Raw genomic sequence first — 23,243 nt, 5'->3', positions numbered from 1 at the left:
TCATTTCTGCTTTCTGATCTCCAGAACTATAAGGTAAATTTGTATTGTTTTAAGCCTCAAAGTTTGTGGTAAATTTTTTTGTGTGTGTGGTAATTTGTCATGGCAATGAAAGGAAACTAATACCTTAAAGGCCTCTGGATTAAATCTTTTCTTTCAAATAACTACTTGAATGTATTTTAACTTCACCATTATAAAATAGAATAATGCCTCCAAGATGGTAGATGTACTATATTTTTTACACTAGGATAATGGTAACTCTCAGACAAAAGCATATATGGAAAAAAACTTTCGCCATAAATTCATAGAATAAGAAATTTCCTTGTAAATATATATATACTTCTTTACATTAATTTAAATAAATGTCATACATCTATAACAAGTACAGATGACATTTAAATAGAAATTGTAAATTGTCCAAATTTTCTTCTCAATTATTTTTCTTGTCTTATGTAAATTCCTTAGTTTGTTAAAACTCTTAATGAATCCTTTTAATATTTAATATTCAAATTCTAAAGTATGCAGTTGGTAATTAAATCTGAATGACAAAATATGTTTGAGGGTGTGAAACAAGGTTCTTTTTGTATCCTCGGAAAGTACAATTTGATTTCATATCAAAGAAAATTATGTTTTAATGAACAATCCTGTATCACTGATTTGGATTTTAGTAACAAGGAGGAACTTTTTCTTAATATGTGCAGTTCTTCGTATGTCTGACCAATCTTTTATTTATAGGACAGGCAAATATGTGGCAGATCTTTTCTACCCTATTTATACCATTTCTATAATTGCTTTGTAAACTTTGTGACCACACCAAGTGACATCCAAGTTAAAGGGCCCTTTGCTGTATCCACATTCTAGAGCACATATTGGCCTAAATGAGATATCTCGTTTGGGAGTTGTATGCCAGGAGGACCAGATCTTAGGCTCTGTTTAGGAAGTTAGTCCCTGTGCTAAGTGTTTAGTGGTTTGATTCTATGGGTCACAATGTTAGGATACTCTTGTGTTGCTCAGGTGAGTTACGAATGGATTATCAGTTTTTAAATACCTTTGGAATAGTTTGTAATGCAATTTGAATGAAGTTAATTGCTCTATTAAAAATTAAATTGTGCTTTAATTAACATAAAGTGTTTGAGCTGCCTCATTTATAAAGATAATCTTAGGTAAATGAAATAATTGTTCAAGATTATCTGAAAGTTTTCTTAGGTTGCATAGATCTGATCAAAGGAGCTTAAATTATGTCTTTTTCTTACTTGAAGATGGATAATGTATGAATGCATTAAATCTTGATGTGTTTGCAGTTGGAAGTACTAAATCTGGGAAAAAACCTTTTAGAAGAAGTTCCAGAAGAAATGAAATATCTCACATCCCTGAAGAAGCTCCATTTATTTGGAAACAAGATCTGTAGATTTACACCTGCAGCATGTGGTAAGTTACTCAAAGAAGAGCAGCATAATAGTGTCAAATTTAATCCCTCCTATTTAATAATACGGACTGACACAGCAGTGCAGGTCTATGGTCCCACCTGTTCTGAAGGCTGCGGTGAGAGGATTGCTTGACACTAGGAGCTCAGGCAACTATGATCACATTATTGCATTCCAGCTTGAGTGACAGAGGGAGATCCTGTCTCTCAAAAACAAACAAACAAAAAAGATATTTCTTAATCTGCTACATTCTTTGGCCAGGTGTGGTGGCTCAAATCTCTAATTCTAGCACTTTGAGAGGCCAAAAAAGAAGGATAGCTCGAGACCAGGACTTTGAGGTCAGCCTGGGCAACACAGTGAGATCCTTTCTGCCCCAAAAATAATAATTAGTCTGACATAGCTGTACACACTTGTAGACCAGCTACCAGGGAGCTGAGGAAGGTGGATCACTTGAGGCCAGAAGCTTGAGGTTGCAGTGAGCCACAATGACACCCACTGCAGTCTAGCCAGGGCAACAGAACAAGAATCTGTCTCAAAAAAAAGAAAAGGGGGGGTGAGGTGGGGTGGGGTGGGGTGGAGTTCCGAAATGAAAAGAATTTTATATGTTTTAATCTTTTGTTGCTGGAGATATGTATGTACTACTTTCGAAATTAAGGAATTATTAAGGCAACCTTTTTTTTGATTGTTGTATCATATATTTACTTATATGTAAACCCAAGAAAATAAGTAAGTATTAGTGTTAATTATTTTCCCCCTTGAGGAATCAGTGTACAGTCTGATTCTTGAATCTGGGAGTCCCTTTTTCGAGCCAGAGAGAATTGTCTTTGAAAATCAAAGCAAGGGACGCTCTTCACAGCTATCCTTCTTTTCACTTTTTATTCTGTCTCCAACATTGTCACATTTTTTGATCAAGATGCTAAACTTAAATCAATTCAGGAAGAATTTTGAAGAGAAGATATGAGATTCAAAAAGTAGCATTATTTTCTTGGCATTTCTGTAAACTAATAATTTCTTCATTCGATATGACACTCTTATTTAATAATGATACGGTGAGGTTAAGAACAGATGCAGGATAAAGAGTTTCGGATGATTTTTATGGCATTATTAACTCCTCTGAGGCACTTTATCATTTTCCATCGTGGTCCCTAATGGCACAACGCAAGTTGTATTTAAAATTTATAAATCTCTGTGAGCTTTTGAGGCATAAGTGCTATATATAATCGTTGTCATCTTCAAGCATAATTAAATAAGGGTATTATCATATAAAGCATTAAATTAGAGGTTAGAGTTGGCAAATACCACAAATAGATTCTAGTACCATCATTTTAAAGACACCTTAAAATCTTAGATTAGGCTCAGCACCTGTGGCTCAAGCAGCTAAGGCGCCAGTCACATACACCTGAGCTGGCGGGTTCGAATCCAGCCCAGGCCCACCAAACAACAATGATGGCTGCAACCAAAAAATAGCCGGGTGTTGTGGTGGGCGCCTGTAGTCCCAGCTACTTGAGGCAGAGGCAGGAGACTCGCTTGAGTTCAGGAGTTGGAGGTTGCTGTGAGCTGTGATGCCACAGCACTCTACCCAGGGTGACAGCTTGAGGCTCTGTCTCAAAAAAAAAAAAAAAAATCATAGATCATGTATCTTGGAAAAAGTCTTTCTCCAAAATAACTATAACTAACAATTATTGATGTTTATTCACAAAATATATACAAAACCATAGGTTTAGAGTCTAATTACAGTTTCCTTAAGAAGAAAACAGTTTACACATAAAAGACTTAAGGCTATGTAAAAAAATAGACAAAAAAACTTTATGGTCTATGCTAAGGGGGCAAAATCAAGCACAGCCTGGTGACTATGAATAATATGGGCATCCTAATTTATGCTAATTTAAAGCTCTATTATATGGAATGTTTTTCTTATGTTGGTCTTAAATTTGAGGTAACAATACAGGTATATGTATCTGTATATCTATATCTGTATCTATAGATATGTAGATATATATTATATTTATATGTGTATAAGATATGTATTATATTTATGTGTGTATAAAATCTATGTACACTGCCGGGCAGCACCTGTGGCTCAAAGGAGTAGGGTGCCAGCTCCATACTCTGGAGGTGGTGGGTTCCAACCCAGCCCCGGCTAAAAAAAACCCTGCAAAAACAAGAACAACAAAAAATCTAGGTACAGTGCCCTTGAGTGTCTTTCATTTATTTGTTTTTTGATTTTTTGATTGTTGGGTATTCAAAATCCAGTGTGACTGGCACAAAATGTTCTATGTCGGGTACTGATTATACAAAAGTGGAAGGAGTTTGATGTCAGGGAGTTGAATGCTGACCAGCACGGATCTGGACAGCCTTTTAGTATTACATGCCTCATCCCCTGACCAGAACAGACTAGACAGGGCTGTCCACAGGTCTCAAGCTGAGTCAGTGTATTTTCTCTGTTTTGGGGCTTGTGATACCATCTAACACAGTTTAATAGGGGTGAGATAATCACATGACCCGAAATAGAGGTTGCAAACTGGTGGCCCATGGGCTGAATCTGATTCATCAATAAGGTGGTCCTGTCTTTTCAGCCTTTTATCAACTTTGAATTAAGTGTCCAAATTTTCAAATCAGAGGAGTTCACATAAAAGTCTGGATCCCTGGCTTTTGGGGATGTGTTTTTAATAAGAAAGATTAGGGAACACTACCATCACATTTCTTTTGGACAACAGTGGTGGTCATGTCTGACAAGGCAGAGAGTTATCTTCTTGATGACTGTAGGGGTTTGATTTTGACAACTCTGTTGTCTTTGAACATTCAAACTCAGGAGATGGTTACGAATACACAGAAAAACAGAGCAAATATGTTTAAAAGGAAAAGACTGTGGGGGAGGAGTGGGAGGGTATAAATATGAGACGGAGAGAGACCGTAATGAGAAACTCAGCTCTGCATTCTGCAGAGATGCTCAGAGAGCCCATTCCTGGGTTTCAGGTGCCTTTCAGGTTTTTGTTCCAGTTTGTAATGAGCCTGGTTGTACCCTCTGTCCTCTTTCCCGAATGTTGGAACTATGTGATAAATTTTCTCCTTTTTTCTCAGTTCTGGAGGCTCAGAAAAAAAAAAAAATTCCCCCTTTTTGCTTGAGCTAGTTTAAGAAGGTCTCTGTTACTAGCAACCAAAGACTCTTGGCCAAGGCAAGAAACCAGAAGGAAAACAAAGGGTCTAGAGAAGCAATTACAAAGTACCTAACGGGGGCCAATGTGACTCAAATTATTTTCTAACAGATGGCTTACAAAATTTGATCCTGCTTAATCTGAACAACAATCAGCTCACGTGGCTTCCTCAAGAAGTCAGCAGGTAATTTTGTTTATAGTGAGACTTGGCTAACATCCCCACGCGGGTCATCTGAAAGCGTTGTGCCTCGCGCGAGTCCTGGTGGGATTTGTACCTAACAAAGAGGGATCTGGAGGACTGAAGCGAGCCGCTAATTTTAAGCAGATGATTCCTTAAACACTTCAGAGACATGAGAAATGGCATGACTGGGTAGTCTATGTGTAAATTCTGAAGCTGATGGTCTTATTGATTTCCCAACCCTGAGGTTCTAGGAGTTAGCTTGGCTGCAGAACTGACCACATTAAATTTTATTTCACATGAGACTTGTGAACCATTTTGAGCGTGATGGAAAAGGTAATATAAAAGCAAGTGATTGAAAATGACAATGTCATTTTCATAAAACAAAACCCTGTATTTTCTTGACATTAACCAAAAAAACAAACGTTTTTCCCCTTAACCCACACATCTGCACTAATAAGCTGCCATTCCAGTGCCTTTCTGCAGCCAGCCAAGGGCCTGGCCCTTCTGTAGGCAAAATGCCCTCGTGGGCCTTTGTTCTGACAGATGGAGAGAGAACTCTGCTCAGGTTTACTTTGGAGACTCTCTTTATTGCCTGTTGAACAGAAACAGATGTATTATAGAGTAAGAGCATCCAGAGTTTTAACGGAGAATACAAAACTATAAACAGTTCTCAGCCCTGGACTTTCTATGGCACCACAGTCTATATCAATTCAATAGTCTATACCTCAAGCCAATATATTATTTTCCCAAGTAGATTATTACAGGGAATGTAATATTTTAAGTCAGCGTAGCTAGGAAAAACAATTGAATCGATTTAATTTCTGTAGAAGGGGATATATTTACAGTAATGAAAATGCCAATAGTTGTCTACTTACTTTTTTACTTATTCATCTTATTAATTGATATGTGTATTGACAATGATATAGTAAAAAAGATCCAGTGAATGAGGTTCAGGCCATATCTTTGTGCAACTAATCTTGTGACTTTGGGCAAACAATTTAATGGCCTTGGACCCCAGTTTTAACAGAAGAATTTTGAGTAGATGAACTTCATAGTCCTTGCAGCTATCCCCATTATGATTTTACAACTTAGTAAGCTTAGCTCTGTTTAGAGTACAAAGTGAAATGTTCAAAGAATCAGAAATCTGAGGTACTATGTTAGAAGGGTAAATGGAAGCTTTCCTTGAAAAAGTAAGATTGTGACGTATGTAGATGTGTGCTGTTTTATACCTAATTCTGGGTTGTGTTCTGACTGTGCCCCAGACGTAAGGGATTGGTCATCTCCTTACACAAAATTCCATTTTCTGGCCCTGGGAAAGTTTCCACAACTTCCTATACCTTCATGTATTAATATGCAAAATGAAGATGATAATAGTATTTAATCCATAAAGGTATTTAGGGTTGAGCTTGGGAAATAAAAGGTTTTAGGGTTGAATAAGTGCTCGATGGATGTTAGTTTTTATTACTATTGGTCATTATTTTTCTTCTATTTTTCTTAATTAAATTGCCTTGACAGCCTTTGTCAAAAATCAGTAGACCATTTATACATCATTTTGTCTCTATTCTGTTCTATTGATCTATTTTTCTATCTTCCTTAATCCCGTTGGGCTTCTATAACAAAATATCATAAACCAAGTAGCTTATAAACAACAGAAATTTATTTCTTGCAGTTCTTGGAAACTAGGTGTTGGTAGAATTGGAGTCTGGTGTGGGCCGATTTTGGTTCACAGAATATGGCACCTTCTCCTTATGGGTTTACCATGATGGAAGGGGCAAAGCAGATCTCTGGTGGGCTTCTTTTATAAGGGCAAGAATCCCATTAATGAGGTTTCTACCCTCATTACCTAATCATCTACTAAAGGGCCCATGTACCAAAACTATCACATTGGTGATTAGGTGTTAACACATGAATTTTGGGGGGACATTCAGACCATAGCCTCTATGCTATCTTCATTACTATAGCTGTATTGCAAGCTCTGAAATCAGGTAATGTGAGCCCTTTGACTCTATAACTCAATATTGGAAAAATTAGCATATTGGCAGTATTTTTTTCTTTTTATAATGAACATAATACTTCTCTACTTTTAATTAGTGCTGCATTAAATTTTCTCACTCATGACTTATAGGTTTCATGGGAAAGGGGCTTCATGTCTTTTATTGATTTCATGGAGTTTTTTTTTTAATGTTACTATAAATGGAATTTCAAACTTATTTTCTAACTGTGGCTATAATAGAGAGACATGATAGATTTAAAAAATATTGACGTTGTAGTTTATGACTCTACTTTTAACTCTGCTAGTTTTGTTTGATTTTAATTACTTCTCTTTAACATTTAAACCTTTGACCATCTCTTTAATTTTGAAATATTATTCTCCCACACCTTCAGGAACTCCTTGTTAACTTGGTTCTTTTTCTATTTCTCTGCTTGTGACTTCTCTGGGTGACTTTCATTTTTAATGATCAGGCGTTCATATTTTCAAGAATCTTCCCTGTGGCTTCCTCTCTCGGCCCCCTACCTCTTTTCTTCTGTTGTTCTTCACATCAGCCTTCTCTACTCACACGGCCTCTACTGCTACGTGTTAGAGTCTGACCCTAAATTCCCTTCACTGGCATTGATTGGTCCTCTATCTTCCAGCCTCCCATTTTCAACTGCCTAAAAATTTCACCCCTTTATTCAATTATTACTGCTATCTCAGTACAGTTCTGCTTCAAGGTCATTATATATCTTCATGCTTAGCTTTGCAAATAGACATGCCTGCATTTGAATTTCTTTTCTTTTTTTTTGAGACAAAGTCTCAAGCTGTCGCCCTGGGTAGACTGCCATGGTATCATAGCTCACAGCAACCTTCAACTTGGGCTCAAGCTATCTTCTTGCCACAGTTTTCCTATTTTTAGTAAAGATGGGGTCTCGCTTTTACTCAGGCTGGTCTGAAACTCATGAACTGAAGTAATCCACCAACCTCGGCCTCCCAGAGTATTAGGATTACAGGCGTGAGCCACTACTACCAGCCCCTGCATTTGAATTTTGACACTGCTATCTACTAAGTAGGTAATTTGAGGAAGCTATTTACTACCTCTGATCTTTTGTGGGGTTTTTGTTGTTGTTGTTGTTGTTGTTGTTGTTTATTTGTTTTTCATTTCTAAAATAAGGGGAACAATTCCAACCTCAGGGTTAGGCTGAAGATTAAATCTAATGCACAGGTACTGAGCATGCACAGGATGCTCAGTAATGGGAATTCCCTTCTGCTGCTTTCTTCATAATATCTTCTTAATTTCCTACTTCCTCTGCTTGCCCTATTTTACAAGTTCTATTATTTAAGGCCAAATTCAAAACATCACTTGACATTAATTCCCAATTTAACTTGTGATTTGCCATAGGTACCATATCTGTAATTACAGACTCAAGTTTTCTTAACCTTTCTCCCCATCTGATGGCATTTTCTTATAGTATTTCCTTCAAAATCATGATATCCAAAAGAGCAGAATCTTTGCCTGATTCATCTATGCAACTTCCACAGCAATGCAGCGGTACTCACCCCGTGTGGTACTGGATCTGTCTGTGCCTACATTTCTGTATGCTTCTACCTGTATCTCTATCTATCTCCATGCATATGTGTGCATATATATGCCTATGTCCTCCTCTGCCCCCTAGCTTCCTCATGGCCATTGTGTGTGTATAAAGGATGAAAATAGAATTTTATTTGTCTAAAATCCAGGTTTTGGTCATATAACATACTTTTTTAAATAACCGTCTGATTACAAAATATCTTTAAAAATTAAATTTCAGCAAATACTTCTTATGCTCACATGGTTTATAATAGTTGTAAAGCCTTGACTGAAGTAAGGGTCAGATGAGTAAAAAAATAAATAGACACATGATTTCTGGTAAGCCATTCCTATACAACTAACTTTCTTATTCTTGTGATTTTCATTCATCTGCCTTTTTTCAGATTAAAAAGTCTTACATATTTGAGTATAAATCATAACCAACTTTCCAGCATTCCTCGAGAACTTTGTTTCCTTAAAAATCTTTTCGATCTTCAACTTAACTACAATAACCTTATTTGCCTACCTGAAGAGATTGGGGTCTTAGAGAATCTCCAGAAGCTTTTTCTGGCCAGAAACAACATAGGAAATTTGCCAGAGGTAAGCAAAACGTGGGGTCACATTTTCTTTTTCTTGTTGGGGGAGAACTGATTTCATTGCCATGGGAGGTGGTTTTAGATTAAGTTTGGTTATCTGGGTACATTCATTACTTGCTTTCCCAAATATGAGATGTACCAATTCCCAAATCCCTGTGACAGTGCGGGGTTCTAATTTGGATTATTTCGCATAGCTAGGGCTTCCAGATTTAGTAAATAAAAATACAGGATGCTCACTTAAATTTTAATTTCAGATGAACAATGGATACTTTTTTTTGGTACGAGCAGTTCATAAGTATTACCTGGGGTATGATATACAAAAGTTAGTTATTGTTTGTCTAAGATTTGAATTTTAGTAAACACTGTATATTTTTTTCTGGAAACTTTATATACAGGACAAAATACAAATATTTTGGCTTTGGAATATGTGCTGAATATCTTCCATTTTTTCTCTCCTTCTCCCTCCTGCTCGGTGCTGGGGAGTCTGAACTATAAGGCATCAGTGAGCTCCTTTGTCTTCTGATTTCCTCTTGCATATGGCCAATGGGTGGCATTAGCAGGAAGTGAAAGGGCAGGAGGATGGTGAATACCCTGGCCTCTTTAGGCCTTGGTTGATAAAGAACTCCCACTTCTAGCTTTTGGAAACTTTGTGGGTCAAGGGAAACCGCTTTTCTTGGTTTAGGGAAACTATTTTCCTAAAGCTGGCCAAGCCTTTATAAATAGTGCCTTCATTAAACGCTCTTTAAATTTCCCAGTTTGAGAGTACTTTCCTGCTAGGGGCCTGTCAATGGATTTACCTTCTCCCTTATGTGATTAGAATTAATTTGATATGTAATGCATGTTATACCAGAAATTGAGGAATGAAAAGTGGCAAATCAGTAGAGTAAACATATAAATGGAAACTCCCTATAGTTTGATTTTTTTCTCAAGGGTAAATTCACTTCAAAATTCAGACATGGTGCAATGGCTCATACCTGTATTCCAAGCACCTTGGGAGGCAGAGGCAGGAGGATCGCTTAAGGTCAGGTTGATGAGCAGCCTGAGCAACATAGTGAGATGCTCCCTGTCTTTATAAAAATAAAAAATTTAAAAAATTAGGTGAGTATGCTGGTGCATACCTTTAGTTCTACCTACTTGAGAGGTGAGGCAGGAGGATCCCTTAAGCCCAGAATTTGAAGTTTCAGTGAGCTATGGTTGCACCATTGCACTCCAGACTGGGTGATGGAGTGAGACCCTGTCTCAAAAAAGTCCCAAATTTTGTATATATCACAATGTGACCTGTGAAAATATGCCAGAGTGGTATAGGCTATATGTTTCAGAAAAATTTATTCTTTTTTTTTTTTTGTTATGTATTTATTTTTGAGACAGAGTCTTACTTTGTCACCCCAGGTAAAGTGACATGGTATCTTACCTCACGGCAACCTCAAACTCTTGGGCTCAAGCGATTCTCTTGCCTCAGCCTCCCAAGTAGCTGGGACTACAGGTGCCCGCCACAACACCTGGCTAAGAAAAATTTATTCTTAAGTTTGTTAACATCCTAATTTCTATGAACAAGAAAATATCTTGAAATTGCAGAATAAAGCTATTAAAATTCTAACCCCTTTATTTGAGGGAAAAGCAAAGATAGCAATAATAGCTTCATCTTAATGAAGCACTAAATTATTTATTATTCATAACAGCTCTGTGTCATGTCTCTTCTTATCTATTTTCTAGAAAAAGGAACAGGGAGGTTGTATAGTAGCATCTGTTTCAGTGCCTGGTATGCAGTAGGCATTAAATAAATTGTTGCTTTATATAAAATCTAAATTCTGAGCCAGGCAAGGTGGCTCATGCCTATAATCCTCGCACTCTGGGAGGCCGAGGCGGGCAGATCATCTGAGGTCATGAGTTCGAGACCAGCCTGAGTTAGAGTGAGACCCTGCCTCTAAAAATAGCCGAACATTGTGGTGGGCGCCTATAATCCCAGCTACTTGGGAGGGTGAGGCAAGAGAATCACTTGAGCCCAGGAGTCTGAGATTGCTTTGAGCTATGATGGCACAGCACTCTACTCAGGGTAAAAAAGTGAGACTCTGCCTCAAAAAACAAAAACAAAACAACAAAAAACCAAACTCTTCAACACAGCATAGCAGACATCTCTTGTTTTGTTTTTGTCTCCCTAGCATCCATTTCTGCTTCTTCTCATGGTGTCCTCATGATTTGACATTGTGAAATCTTCCTTTCCCTAATCTACGTGGTTTGCCCAGTATTGATTTGACCCACTGGTCAGGTCAGCTCTGGCCAGTTAGAATAGTCCATCATACTGGCCATAGTGATTTGTTTAAGGATAGGCATATGGCTTAAGCTAGTCCAAAGATATGGAACTTTGCTGGACTGATGGAAATAAAGATGCTATTCTTTGCACTGGTATTGCTAACTGGAAAGGAGGTAAGTCCAGACCTATTGGTGTCTATTCTGCAACTCTTGGAAGAGTCTCACTTTCCTGATGCTCTCACAAAAGAAAGAGATGATGACCTTATAGAGCACCTGGATACAGCTTTATACAATGTCAGTATTTTTTTGTTTAATTTTCCCTATTACCTCAGTCAGTTTACCTATTTGTTAAGTTGTGTTGAGTTTCTGTTCATTTGCAACCTAAAGGATCTTAAGTAATTCACATGGCATTCGTGACTATTTAACATAAATGCATTCATTAGAGGCCTTTCATGCCTTCATTAGAGGCATTTATTTAACATAAATGCATTCATTAGAGGCCTCCTCCTTCCTCCATACTCTTGGCTCCCTCTATGATTTAGCCATATTAGATATATGAGTTAGTGCTCTCTAGAGCGCTGTAACCCATAAATTATTTTCATCAATCAATAGATAGACAAGAAAGTGTTGTTAGGAGAATTGGCACATGTGATTGTGGAAGCTGAGAAGTCCCAAAAAGCTGTATTTAAACTGGAGATCCTGGGGTGCTGGTACTGTGGCTCAGGCCAGGCCTGAAGGACTAAGGAAGCCAATGTGTAATTCTCATGTGGAGGCCATAGCCTGAGATCTGGGTGGGGGATGGTAGGGAGTGGATGGGGAGGCGTGTGAGGCATGTTTTAATCCCTAGAGTCCAAAGGCTGGAGAGTCTAGGGCTCTGATGTCCAAGGACAGGGAAGAATAATGTTGTAGCTCCAGAAGAGAGGGAGGAAATCACCTTTCTTCTGTTTTGTATTTTTTTCTGTCCAGATCCCCATCCTGTTGGATGGTGCCCAACCACTTCAAGCAAAGATCTTTCCCAAGGAGTCCACTGACTCACATAACAGTGTCTCCTGGAAACACCCTCACAGACACACTCAGAGGCAAACCTTTACTAGTTCTCTAGGTATTTCCTTAATCCAGTCTAATTGACACCTACAATTAACCATCATACCAGACTTCTTTTGTTTTGTTTTCTTTTTTTTTTGAGACAGAGCCTCAAACTGTCACCCTGGGTAGAGTGCCATGGCATCACAGCTCACAGCAACCTCCAACTCTTGGGCTCAAGTGATTCTCCTGCCTCTACCTCCCAAGTAGCTGGGACTACAGGCGCCCACCACAATGCCCAGCTATTTTTTGGTTGCAGCCATCATTGTTGTTTGGTGGGTCCAGGCTGAATTTGTACCTGCCAGCTCAGGTGTATGTGTTTGGTGCCTTAGCCACTTGAGCCACAGGCACCGAGCCCATAGAAGACTTCTTATACTTCTAAATTATTTCCTCTCAAAGGACCACTATATGCTCCAAAGATCTCAAAAAATCTCAGCTTGAATTTCCCTTTTTCTAAGAATCTTTCTTGACCTAATACCAAATGTCCTATTTTCTCCCTGTATTATCATATCCGTAACCCTTAGTATTCTCACAGCACAACTTTGTTATTGCCTATATGTAAATTTTAAATCCTTCATTAAAGACTTGTGGGGAATGTGCAGATGCAAAGAGAAGAAAAAAGACAATAACAAAAATAACAACAGCAGTAACACTAGCAGCCAAGGCAGCAATAACAGACAAGAGATAAAGAGAGTTAACAGCAACAGAAGGAACACTGTCAAGTGTCTCAAGTAGTGTGGGAAGCCCCGTACCTTAACATGTGGATACTGAGAGAATGTACTGGAAGTCTGGGAATCTCCATAGCAAATACAATACTGAGGAATGTCTGATGGCCATGGAACACTACGTAAGACCTAAGTGGAGGACCACTTGTATGGTACACAGCAGATGCCCTTTTGAAGACTTGCACTTAGCTGTAGGAAGTGGTGATGGCAGACAGCCTCCAGCTGCCAGCTCTTTCAGGGTCACCTTTGCTCCAGTGAGCTCTTTTCTTGTGAAAGGTCATGTTTTCTAGAGCATTCCATGTTCTGTGACTGAGCAAGAAAGAGATATAAAGGCTTTGCCATTTATAGCTAATGGAGAACAACTTGAGTGGGCAATAGCCTCTGTAGAGCTCCCTACTCAGTTGAGCAAGGTTCTAAATTGGTCTGTATTCTACCTGAGCCTCCCATCTGTCCAATCCTGCTTCCTGGTCCTGCCTTTCACTGGCGTGAATCTCTAATCTCTAGCACTTCAAATTCCATCTCAGCATATTGCAAGGGTACGTGTCAAATCTATTAAGAGTATAGTAAAAATGTCTTAAGACAATAACATAAGTGAGGTGAAGGTTATAGTAGCCAGTTTGATGTAAGCATTCTAAATTGTATATAAAATCCTCACATTGTACTCCATACATGCATTAATATACACAGTTATGATTTAATAAAAGAAAATCACACCTCTACCACTCACTTGAAAGAGATTTTAATAATGAAAAACACAAAACAAATTCCATCTCAGCATCTGTTTCCAGAGAATTCAACCAGTGATAACGTGTGGGGAGACTGAAGAGGGAGTTGCATGATTAAAGAGACATCCCATCTCCCTAGGGGGAGGTTTGGCTGTCAAAGTATGAGTGACATTTCAGAAATACTTCTGCAAGTGGTTGAGACTATTTATTTTTTATTTATTTAGAGACAGAGTCTCACTATGTTACCCTCAGTAGAATGCTGTGCTATCACAGCTCACAGTCACCTCAAACTCTTGGGCTTGAGCAATTCTCTTGCCTCATCCTCTCAAGTAGCTGGGACTACAGGTGCCCACCACAGAGCTTGACTATTTTTTGTTGCAGTTGGACTTGTTGTTTAGCTGGCCTGAGCTGGTTTGAACCCACCAGCCTTGGTGTATGTGGCTGGCACCATAACCACTGTGCTACAGGTGCCAAACCAGTTGGGACCTTTTAGTAAGTTACATCAGTAGTTTTAATTTTTTAAATGTTTTGGATGTTTCTAGTTTTTAAAAGAACTATTTATCTTTTTCTTGCTGGTAAAAATACTAGAATCCATAGGCACCATAACAACTACGTGGTTACTGTGTTAATGCAGAGTCACGCTGGACATGTAGCTAGAGACAGTAACAGATTTCAGTTCCTTTATAAGGAAAGGGTTGCTTTAGCACAGTGCTCAGCAAGAGGCAGATGCTTAATATGTCCTGGTGGACTTGCCAACAGAGACAGTATTCCAGGATTACATCCATTTTCTGTTTCTCAAAGATTCTTTCCGTTTTAATATAGCCAGTATCTATTGAGTAATCACCACATATTAGATCCTTTAGACCTATAAATGCACTTTCAAATTGGTGTCCATTCAACAACAATGTTAAGTTGGGGCTTCTACTGAAATTTCCATTTTATAAATGGGGAAATTGAAGTGCAAAGAAATTAAGAAATTTGCTTACAGTTAGTGATAGTAATTATCCGGAGTGAGGTTCGAGTGTAGAATGTGTAGTCTAACTCACAGCTACCATGTTATGTTTTCTTGGAATGGTCCAAGGAAATGGAGAACTCAAAGACATCTGACAATCTGGGAAAAGGGTATTTTCTTGGGAAAGATAGGCTAAAGAATTCAGTAGGTAATTAGAAAAGATGGTCATCTCCATTAAGTTTAAACTTAAGAAAAGACTAATAATGTTAAATATTAAATTTACAAAACTCTTCCTCTCTCTTTTGTTTTCTGACACAGGGATTTTGTCACCTTAAAAATCTGAAAATCCTAGACATAGCTGGAAACATTATCCAGATATTTCCGTCAGGAGTAAGTAGAGTCAATTTCTATTATAATTGAAAAATAATTTTGTTTATGCTGTTGGGAATAGAAAAATACAGGTAGACATTAAAACATGTAGTAACTTGAACCTTCAATTATACAAATGACTCAAAGATTTGCTTCCTTTTAGAATTTCAAAACCTGTGCTCTCCCCTTTTTTTCTTTGTGTTCTGTGCCTGCTGAACTTGTTTGAACCAAGTGAACTCTTATTGCTATCATAAATATTTTAATATATCAGCTATGATTAAATTTTTTTGTTATTACACAGTGCTTTTGGTCACCTCAAACTTTTTGAAAATATTACTTTCCAGAGCATAAATTTTTATCCCTTGTAATTATTCCAAAGGAGACATTTCTGTTAGTTGTTTTAAAGCTATAAACAATGAAAAATGCATCACTTTTCATTTGGAAATGAATTTTGACCTTGTTTTATTGCAAATAACTGAGAAATGGTCTGTCCTGGCAACTTCTAACTTTTGGGAAAGAAATAGTAGTTTTTCATATCCCATTTTTATATCTAAGTGAACATCTTGAGCATTCAAGGTAATAATTAGAAGACCATCAATCTAGAGTGTCTTTGATAAACAATTATTGGTACATGAATTGTTTTTTGATTGATCTATTCCAGATTGAAGTATCAATCCTTTTCAGCCTCTATATTATACTGAGGATCATTCAAATATGAAAAAAATGAGTGTAAAGTTTATGTTTTAGAAAAAATATATACAGGTTTTATTGTGGTAAAATATTCATTACCAAATTCACCATTTTAGGCTGCTCATATTGTGATGGCTCATACCTGTAATTCTAGCACTCTACGAGGCCAAGACTCAGGATAACTTGAGCTCAGGAGTTCAAGACCAAGGCCAGGCTGAGCAGGAGTAGACTCCATCTCTACCAAAAATGGAAAAATTACCTAGGCTTTTGTGGGGATTTGGGCTATAGTCCCAGCTATTTGGGAGTCTGAGAGGCAGGAGAATCACTTGAATCTAGGAGTTTGATGTTGCTGTGAGCTAGGCTTAAACCATGACACTCTAGCCAGGGCAAAAGAATAAGACTTTGTTTCAAAAAAAGAAAAAAATTACCATTCTAACCATTTTTAAATGTATAGTTAGTGGCATTAAGAACTTTCACATTGTTTCTTAACTATCATTTCCAACCATCTCTAGAACTTTCTCATCTTCTCCAAATGAAGCTCTGTGTCCATTAATCCAATCCAATATTTCTACCACCTGCATACCTCTCAGCTCTTCTTTATTTTGGACAGGAAAGAGGTTGGTGGATTACTTATAATTATCCTAAAGTTTTGAAAGACAGAAACATAAATATGTACTCACCTGATGGTTTTATTATCTAAGTTACATAAAATAATTAAAGTGGTTCTGTTTAAAATTTTTGAGTGTGATACTTCTTGAAACAATCCCCAAGATGAAGTCTAGGCTTCCTGCATATCTCACAGCAGAAAATAATTTCTCTCTTTCCACCTTTCTCATTTCTTGTGCTATAAACCACACAATCCTTTGTTGATTTTTTTTTTTTTCATTTTACATTACGGAATGCATCTTCCCACTTAACCTTTCCTCAGTGTTAGAACATGATGGTCTTCCCCTTTCTTGAATTTCTGTTCCTCACATTGTTTACAGAAATCTGAGTCAGAGTTCTCCTTTAATAAAGGCATGTCTGCACTTCTTGCCATTTCTTTTTCTTATTTAATGAATAAAGGATGTTGCTGTTCACAATTGTAACTTCCATCAGCCAGAAGAATAATTTTTCCACACTTTGAAGACCTCCTTGAAAATCTATAATATTCACAGTACAGATCATCTCTGTCCACTCCTGCCATAAACTTTGTGTATTCTGAAATAGCTGTTGGTTTTTTTTAATTGAATAGGCTGTTTCTTCCCATAACTGGTGATCAGCTGTTTTTGAGGGCCAACAAGTACTTGACATTGTCACTGACCTCTTGTTATGGTATGGGAAGCTCATCATTTTCATCTCACAGTGATAGGCACCTAATTCATGTTCCTGAAGTTTCTTGTTTTTCAGATTACTTGGAAAATCCTTCCTAGAAGCCATAACTGTTCTTCTGATATGCATTTTTTTATTTTATGTAATTTCCGAGAAAGTTGAGAGCTTGTGTAGAAGAGAAAGATTGAACCCTTTCTATGTGTTTGCAAAACTCATGCCAAAAGAATCACTACTTGGGGTGTAAATAGAAAATCAGGGTGAATAAGACTTCTTTTGTTGTCTTGCCATAATAGGGAATGTGGGAAAACATATAACCATTTTCTGAATTACACAAGCAAAAACTTCATAGGCCCCACTTTGTAGGCTTCTTTGGACTGTAGCACTTGAATCAAATTCTTCCTTTGATACCTATTGTGCTACATTTCTTCCTGGTATGTAAGGTTCTTTGCATTTATTGTCAGTATACTCACTAGCATTCTTTACCTTGCTCCCTTGGATACCTACACTTCCGTGAACTACGACAGGAAGAACTAAATGCAGCAACCAAAAGATTCGGAAAAAATGGAGATGTGAGAAAACATCCTTGAAGAATGAGGTTTGGTCTACTCAGTCTTCAGTACAATAGTGAACTAATTGCACCTTCAAATTAAGAGCCACATTCAGTATTACACCAAACAACACCTTCATTTCTTCTGATGAACATCCTCCCACCCGTGCCACATTAGGTATTTTGTTAGTGGAGTCACCTTCTGTATTTTTTCTGCTGCATACGTATTTTCACAGTCACGATTTCACCAATACAATCATCTGAGAAAAAGAGTGGGAAATATTCAAGTCCAGTTCTTGGCCAAGCACTTTGAGGAAAGGTGAATCTCTGTTAGATCCTTATAAAATCATCCTCACCAGCACAATAAACATTTTAGCTAAAATTTACAGGTTGCATGTTAACATCACTTTCGTCTTCATCACTAACTTCAGAGTCACTGGAACTAGGATCACTGAATATAGGAGGTGTCTTTGTGTTTATTTTCATTGCTAAGCTCTGCTTTCCCCTTACTGTCCTCAGAAATCTATGTTGTAATATCATCGCCACTTGCATACCTTTTCCCTGCCATTTTCCTACAAGTACAGCCAGTTGGATACAACGAACAATCACCTGCTCACATGAAAACATGTGGCCTGCCAAGAAACTTAGACAGAGTCTGCACTATTTATGGAATTTATACTACAGAAGGAAAGGGCTCACACAGGCTCTGACAACAAGACCAGACAAAAAAACCCAACAACAACAAAAAGAGTGTCGGATGTCTTCTGACATGGGAGTGGAGCCAGAAAATCATTATGTTGAATGAGGATCAGAACACTAACTCCACTCCCTTTGTAGCATCTGTCTTAGAAATATTCCAAAATAAGATATTTCCCCCTCCTTTGCAACCACAAATCTACTCTCTCTATAAATTTGGCACGTGTAGGTACCTCATGTAAATGTAATCATACATTTGTCCTTTGTGGCTGACTCATTTACTTGGTATTATGTCTTTAATACGCATCCAGGCTGTAGACAGCTTAGAATTTCCTGTCTTTTTAAGGCTGAATAGTATTCAATGACATGTATATACCCATTTTGTCTGTCCTTTCACTGTGGATGAACTCTTAGGTTGTTTCGACCTTTTGGTTATTGTGAATAATGTTGCTATGAATGTGGGTGTACAAACTTGTTCTAGTCTTTGTTTTTAATTCCTGTGTGAATAACCATGAAGTCTACTTTCTGAATTATATGATAATTCAATGTCTAGTTTGTAAAAGAATCACCACACTGTTTCCAAAAATATCCAGATTTGAATGTTGGATGTTGAATGTTGTTAATATTGATCTCAAAAATGCTTCATGATTTTCTTTATCCTAGGGGTCTTAATTTAACTCTATATGTCCTGTGATGCCTGTCTGACCTCCAAAGCCACCTTCTGGCCCCATTTCTTCCATTGTACCACTATAGCTTGGCTGAATGATGGGGCAATTTCTTTCAAGTCTGTCTTGTTCTTAGACTTCAAGCTTCCAAAGAAAGGAATACTCTTTTTCACTGCTATACCTTGATTTCAACTCAAATATTTGTTAAATGAAAAAAATTTAGAAAATGTTCTTAATCTTCATTTAATATTTACCTGAGTAGTACAATTAATTGCCTATTTCTTCTACAAAGTGATTCTGTATTTATAGTTTTTAATTGACAAATAATAATTATGCATATTCATGGAGTACATATGCTATTTCAATACATATGATGTATAGTGATCAGATCAGAGTAATTAGTGTATCCATCATCTCAAACATTTATCATTTCTTTGTGTTGAGGACATTCACTATCCTTCTAGCTATTTGCAACTATATAATATGTTCTTGTTAACAAAAATTATCTTATATAATGGTATAGAATACTAGAATTTATTAAACCTGTATAGCTTTAATTTCGTATCATTTAACAGATGTATTCATATACCTCCCTTCCACCTACCCTTTCTAGTGTCTAGTATTCTCTTTTCTACTTTTTACATCCAATTTTTACAAAACTTGTTCTATTAGAACAAGAAACTATAGATAGTTTCTATACTTAGTTTCTATTTATTTATTAAACCGTTTCATTTAATGCACATATTATTCAAAATTCCTGGTTAAATGGGGAAGAAATGGATTAATACCCGGAATCACACCCTCTCCCTAGACTTAACCAAGAAGAAATAGATGGATGAATAGATTAATTTCAAGCACTTCAAGAAATAGATGGCTTGAATAGATTAATTTCAAGCACTGAGATCAGAGAAACAATAAAAAAATCTCCCAACAAAAAAATGACCTGGTCCAAATGGCTTCACACCAGAATTCTATCAAACCTTCATAGAAGAGCTCATACCCATACTGCAGAAATTATTTCAAAAAACTGAGAAGGAAGAATCTTCCCCAACACGTTCTATGAAGCAAACATTACTCTGATACCAAAACCAGGGAAAGACCCAACTAAAAAGGAGACTTTCAGACCAATTTTGCTAATAAATATAGAAGCAAAAATTTGCAATAAAATTCTAGCCAATAGATAACAGCTACACATGAAAAAAACTATACATCACGATCAAGTAGGAATTATGAATGGAATAAAACTGAAAGCTTTTCCATTTAGAACTGGAACCAGACAAGGTTGTCCTCTGTCACCACTACTATTCAACATAGTACTGGAAGTTCTAGCCAATACAATCAGTCAAGAGAATGAAATAAAGGGCATCCAAATGGGTGCAGAGGAGGTCGAACTCTCACTCTTGGCTGATGATATGATCTTATACTTAGAGAACCATAAAGACTTATTCACAAGACTCTTGGAAGTGATAAAAAAAAAATAGCAATGCCTCACAATATAAAATCAGTGTCCACAAGTCAGTAGCCTTTGTAAATGCCAGCAACAAACAAGTTGAGAAGCTAATCAAGGACACAATTTCCTTCACAGTAGTTAAAAAAAAAAAAAAAAGAAAAGAAGAAAAGAAAAGAAAAAGAAAGAAATAAAAAAAAAGAAAAGAAGAAAGAAATACCTAGGAATATACCTAACAAAAGATGTAAAGGACCTTTGCAAAGAAAATTACAAAACCTTAAGAAAAGAAACAGCAGAAAATATTAACAAATGGAAGAACATACCATGCTCATGGCTGGCAAGAATCAACATTATTAAAATATTTATACTTCCCAAAGCAGTCTACAGATTCATTCATTTAATGCAATCCCCATTAAAATATCATCATTATACTTCCAAGATTTGGAAAAAAAAATTCTTCATTTTGTACGGAACCAGAAAAAAATCCTGTATAGCCAAGGCAATTCTTAGTAACAGAAACAAAGCTGCAAACATGACCCTAGCAGAGTTGAGGGTATACTGTAAGGCCGTAGTGATCAAAATAGCATGGTGTTGCCAGAAAAATAGAGACATAGGCATTTGGAACTGAATAGAAAACCATGAGATGAAACTAACATCGTTTAGCCACCTGATCTTTGATAAACCAAATAAGAACATACTGGGGGAAAAATCCTTATTCAATAAATGGTGTTGGAAGAACTGGGTAACCACATGTAAAAGACTGAAACTGGACCCACACCTCTCACCACTTACAAAAATTCATTGAAGATGGATAGAAGATTTAAATCTAAGGAATGAAACAATAAAAATCCTCAAAGAAAGTGTGGAGGAAACTACTTGAGGATATTGGCCTGGGGAAAGATTTTATGAAGAAGACTTCCATGGCAACTGCAACAACAACAAAACTAAACCAATGGGACTAAAGGAAGACAGACAAATGTCTAACAAACATATGAAAATATGTTCATTGCCTCTAATCATCAGAGAAATGCAAATCAAAACTATTCTGAGCTTTCACCGAACACCAGTGAGAATAGCCCGCATCATAAAGTGTCAAAGCTGGACATGTGGAGAGAAGGGAACACTTTTACACTGCTTGTGGGACTGCAAACTAATACAACCTTTTGGGAAGGATATATGGAGAATCCTCAAAGAACTCAAATTAGACCTCCCATTTTATCCTGAAAGCCCATTACTAGGCATCTAACCACAAGAACAAAAAATCCTATCATAAGGACATTTGCACTAGACTGTTTATCTCAGTTCAATTTATAATCACCAGAATGTGGAAACAACCTAAGTGCCCACCAACCTAGGAGTGGATTAATAAACTGCAGTATATGTACACTATGAAATATTATTCAGCCATTAAAAAGATGGAGACTTTACATCTTTTGTATTAACCTGGATCAAAGTGGAAAACATTCTTCTTAGTAAAGCATCACAGTAATGGAGAAGCAAGAATCCAATGTACTCAATTCTAATATGAAGGAAGCAGATGATCTAATATAAGGTGGGGGGTAGGGCAATGAGGGAGTGAGAAGAGGGGAGGCAGGAAGGGGTCGAAGGGGTCGTGGTATATGTCACACCTCTTGGGGGCAAGGCACAATTATAAGAGGGACTTTAACAAATGCAATCAGTGTAACCTAATTCTTTGTACCCTCAGTGAATCCCAAACAATAAAATAAAACAAGACAATACAAACAAACAAAAAATTTCTGGTAAAAATTCAATAAATCCTGAATTCGTGTATTCAGGAGTTATGTAAATAAAAATATATACTGCTGTGAAATAATTGTGTTCTCCAAACAGCATGTTAAATTTTAAGTCACAAATAATTTTAACAGGATCTGAGCTGGTTTCAACTTTGTAGAATCTATTTCAGAAATTTCTGTAAACGCTCTAAAATAAGGTAATCTGTGAATTTATTTGAGCATTGGCCCAACTGTTTCAAATTATTTTGGTCCAGTTGGTTCAAAATCAGAGTTTCCACATTTAATAGATGAGGTAACTGATGGGACAAGTGATGTACATGGAGGACAGATGACTAAATCTAGTTGATGATTATCAGTAAAAGAGAATAAGTTTCAAAGTAATGGAAGTGAATTTTGTTAATAATTAGGCCATGATTTTATAAAGCAGAATAGTATAGAAATGAAGAACATGGACTTCAGAGTCATACCAAGTCATATAAGTTAAAGTCCTAATTTCCCACTTACTAAATTTGTAATCCCTAAGTTGCTTAAATTCTCAGAGTTACTGTTTCCTCATCTACAAAATGGGTATATGACACCACTAACCTCATAAAGTTGTCAAGTGAAATGATGATTATGAAGCATATTGTACCACAGTTGGCGTCAAGGAATGGAAATTATTATGATAACTTCCATACTAACGAGTTATGTGTAGCTATAGCAGTCATCCACTATCTACTGGTGATAATAGCAAGCAATAACCTTGTGAAATACATGTTTAAAAGTTCTGTTTTCCTATGAGAACATTCAAACGCATATAAGAACAGAAGAGCAAACTAAAACTCCATTACCTTTAAGTGTACTATTAACTAGAAGATTTGAAATTGTATCCTGCAGAAGCAGGTTCTTTTATGGCCTTGTAACTACTCTTTTTCTGAAATGTCTTCATTTAAGAGTGTTTTGCTATTTTATGACTTAAAATTTAGTGTACTGTTTGGATAATGCAATTATTTTATAGCAGTATATGTTTTTTATTATACATAGCTCCTGAATATTTGAAAGGGAATTTTTACCAACAATTTTGTATAAGAGGTACACTAAATTAAAGTCTATAATAAAAATTATATTATAATTATTCCATAAATATTTAGG

The 23,243-nt window shown here is 36.8% G+C and overlaps 1 protein-coding gene across 2 annotated transcripts in view; it reads left to right on the top strand.

Annotated features, from left to right (window-relative positions):
- Positions 1 to 23,243, top strand: part of LRRC69 (leucine rich repeat containing 69) — a 95,352-nt gene that overhangs the window by 10,194 nt on the left and 61,915 nt on the right. Inside the window, exons 2-5 of one of the 2 annotated variants that reach the window (XM_003782567.2) lie at positions 1,299 to 1,425; positions 4,688 to 4,760; positions 8,707 to 8,902; positions 14,952 to 15,023. The exons of the other annotated variant lie outside the window; for it this stretch is intronic. Coding sequence (XP_003782615.1) covers positions 1,299 to 1,425; positions 4,688 to 4,760; positions 8,707 to 8,902; positions 14,952 to 15,023 — 468 coding nt within the window. The remainder of the gene's footprint in view (positions 1 to 1,298; positions 1,426 to 4,687; positions 4,761 to 8,706; positions 8,903 to 14,951; positions 15,024 to 23,243) is intronic. 2 annotated transcript variants of the gene reach the window in all.

This window comes from Otolemur garnettii, unplaced genomic scaffold (genome assembly GCF_000181295.1).
Source record: "Otolemur garnettii isolate 467f Iridium unplaced genomic scaffold, OtoGar3 scaffold00004, whole genome shotgun sequence".
Lineage (NCBI taxonomy): Eukaryota > Metazoa > Chordata > Mammalia > Primates > Galagidae > Otolemur > Otolemur garnettii.
This window is presented reverse-complemented; position numbering and strand designations above follow the sequence as displayed.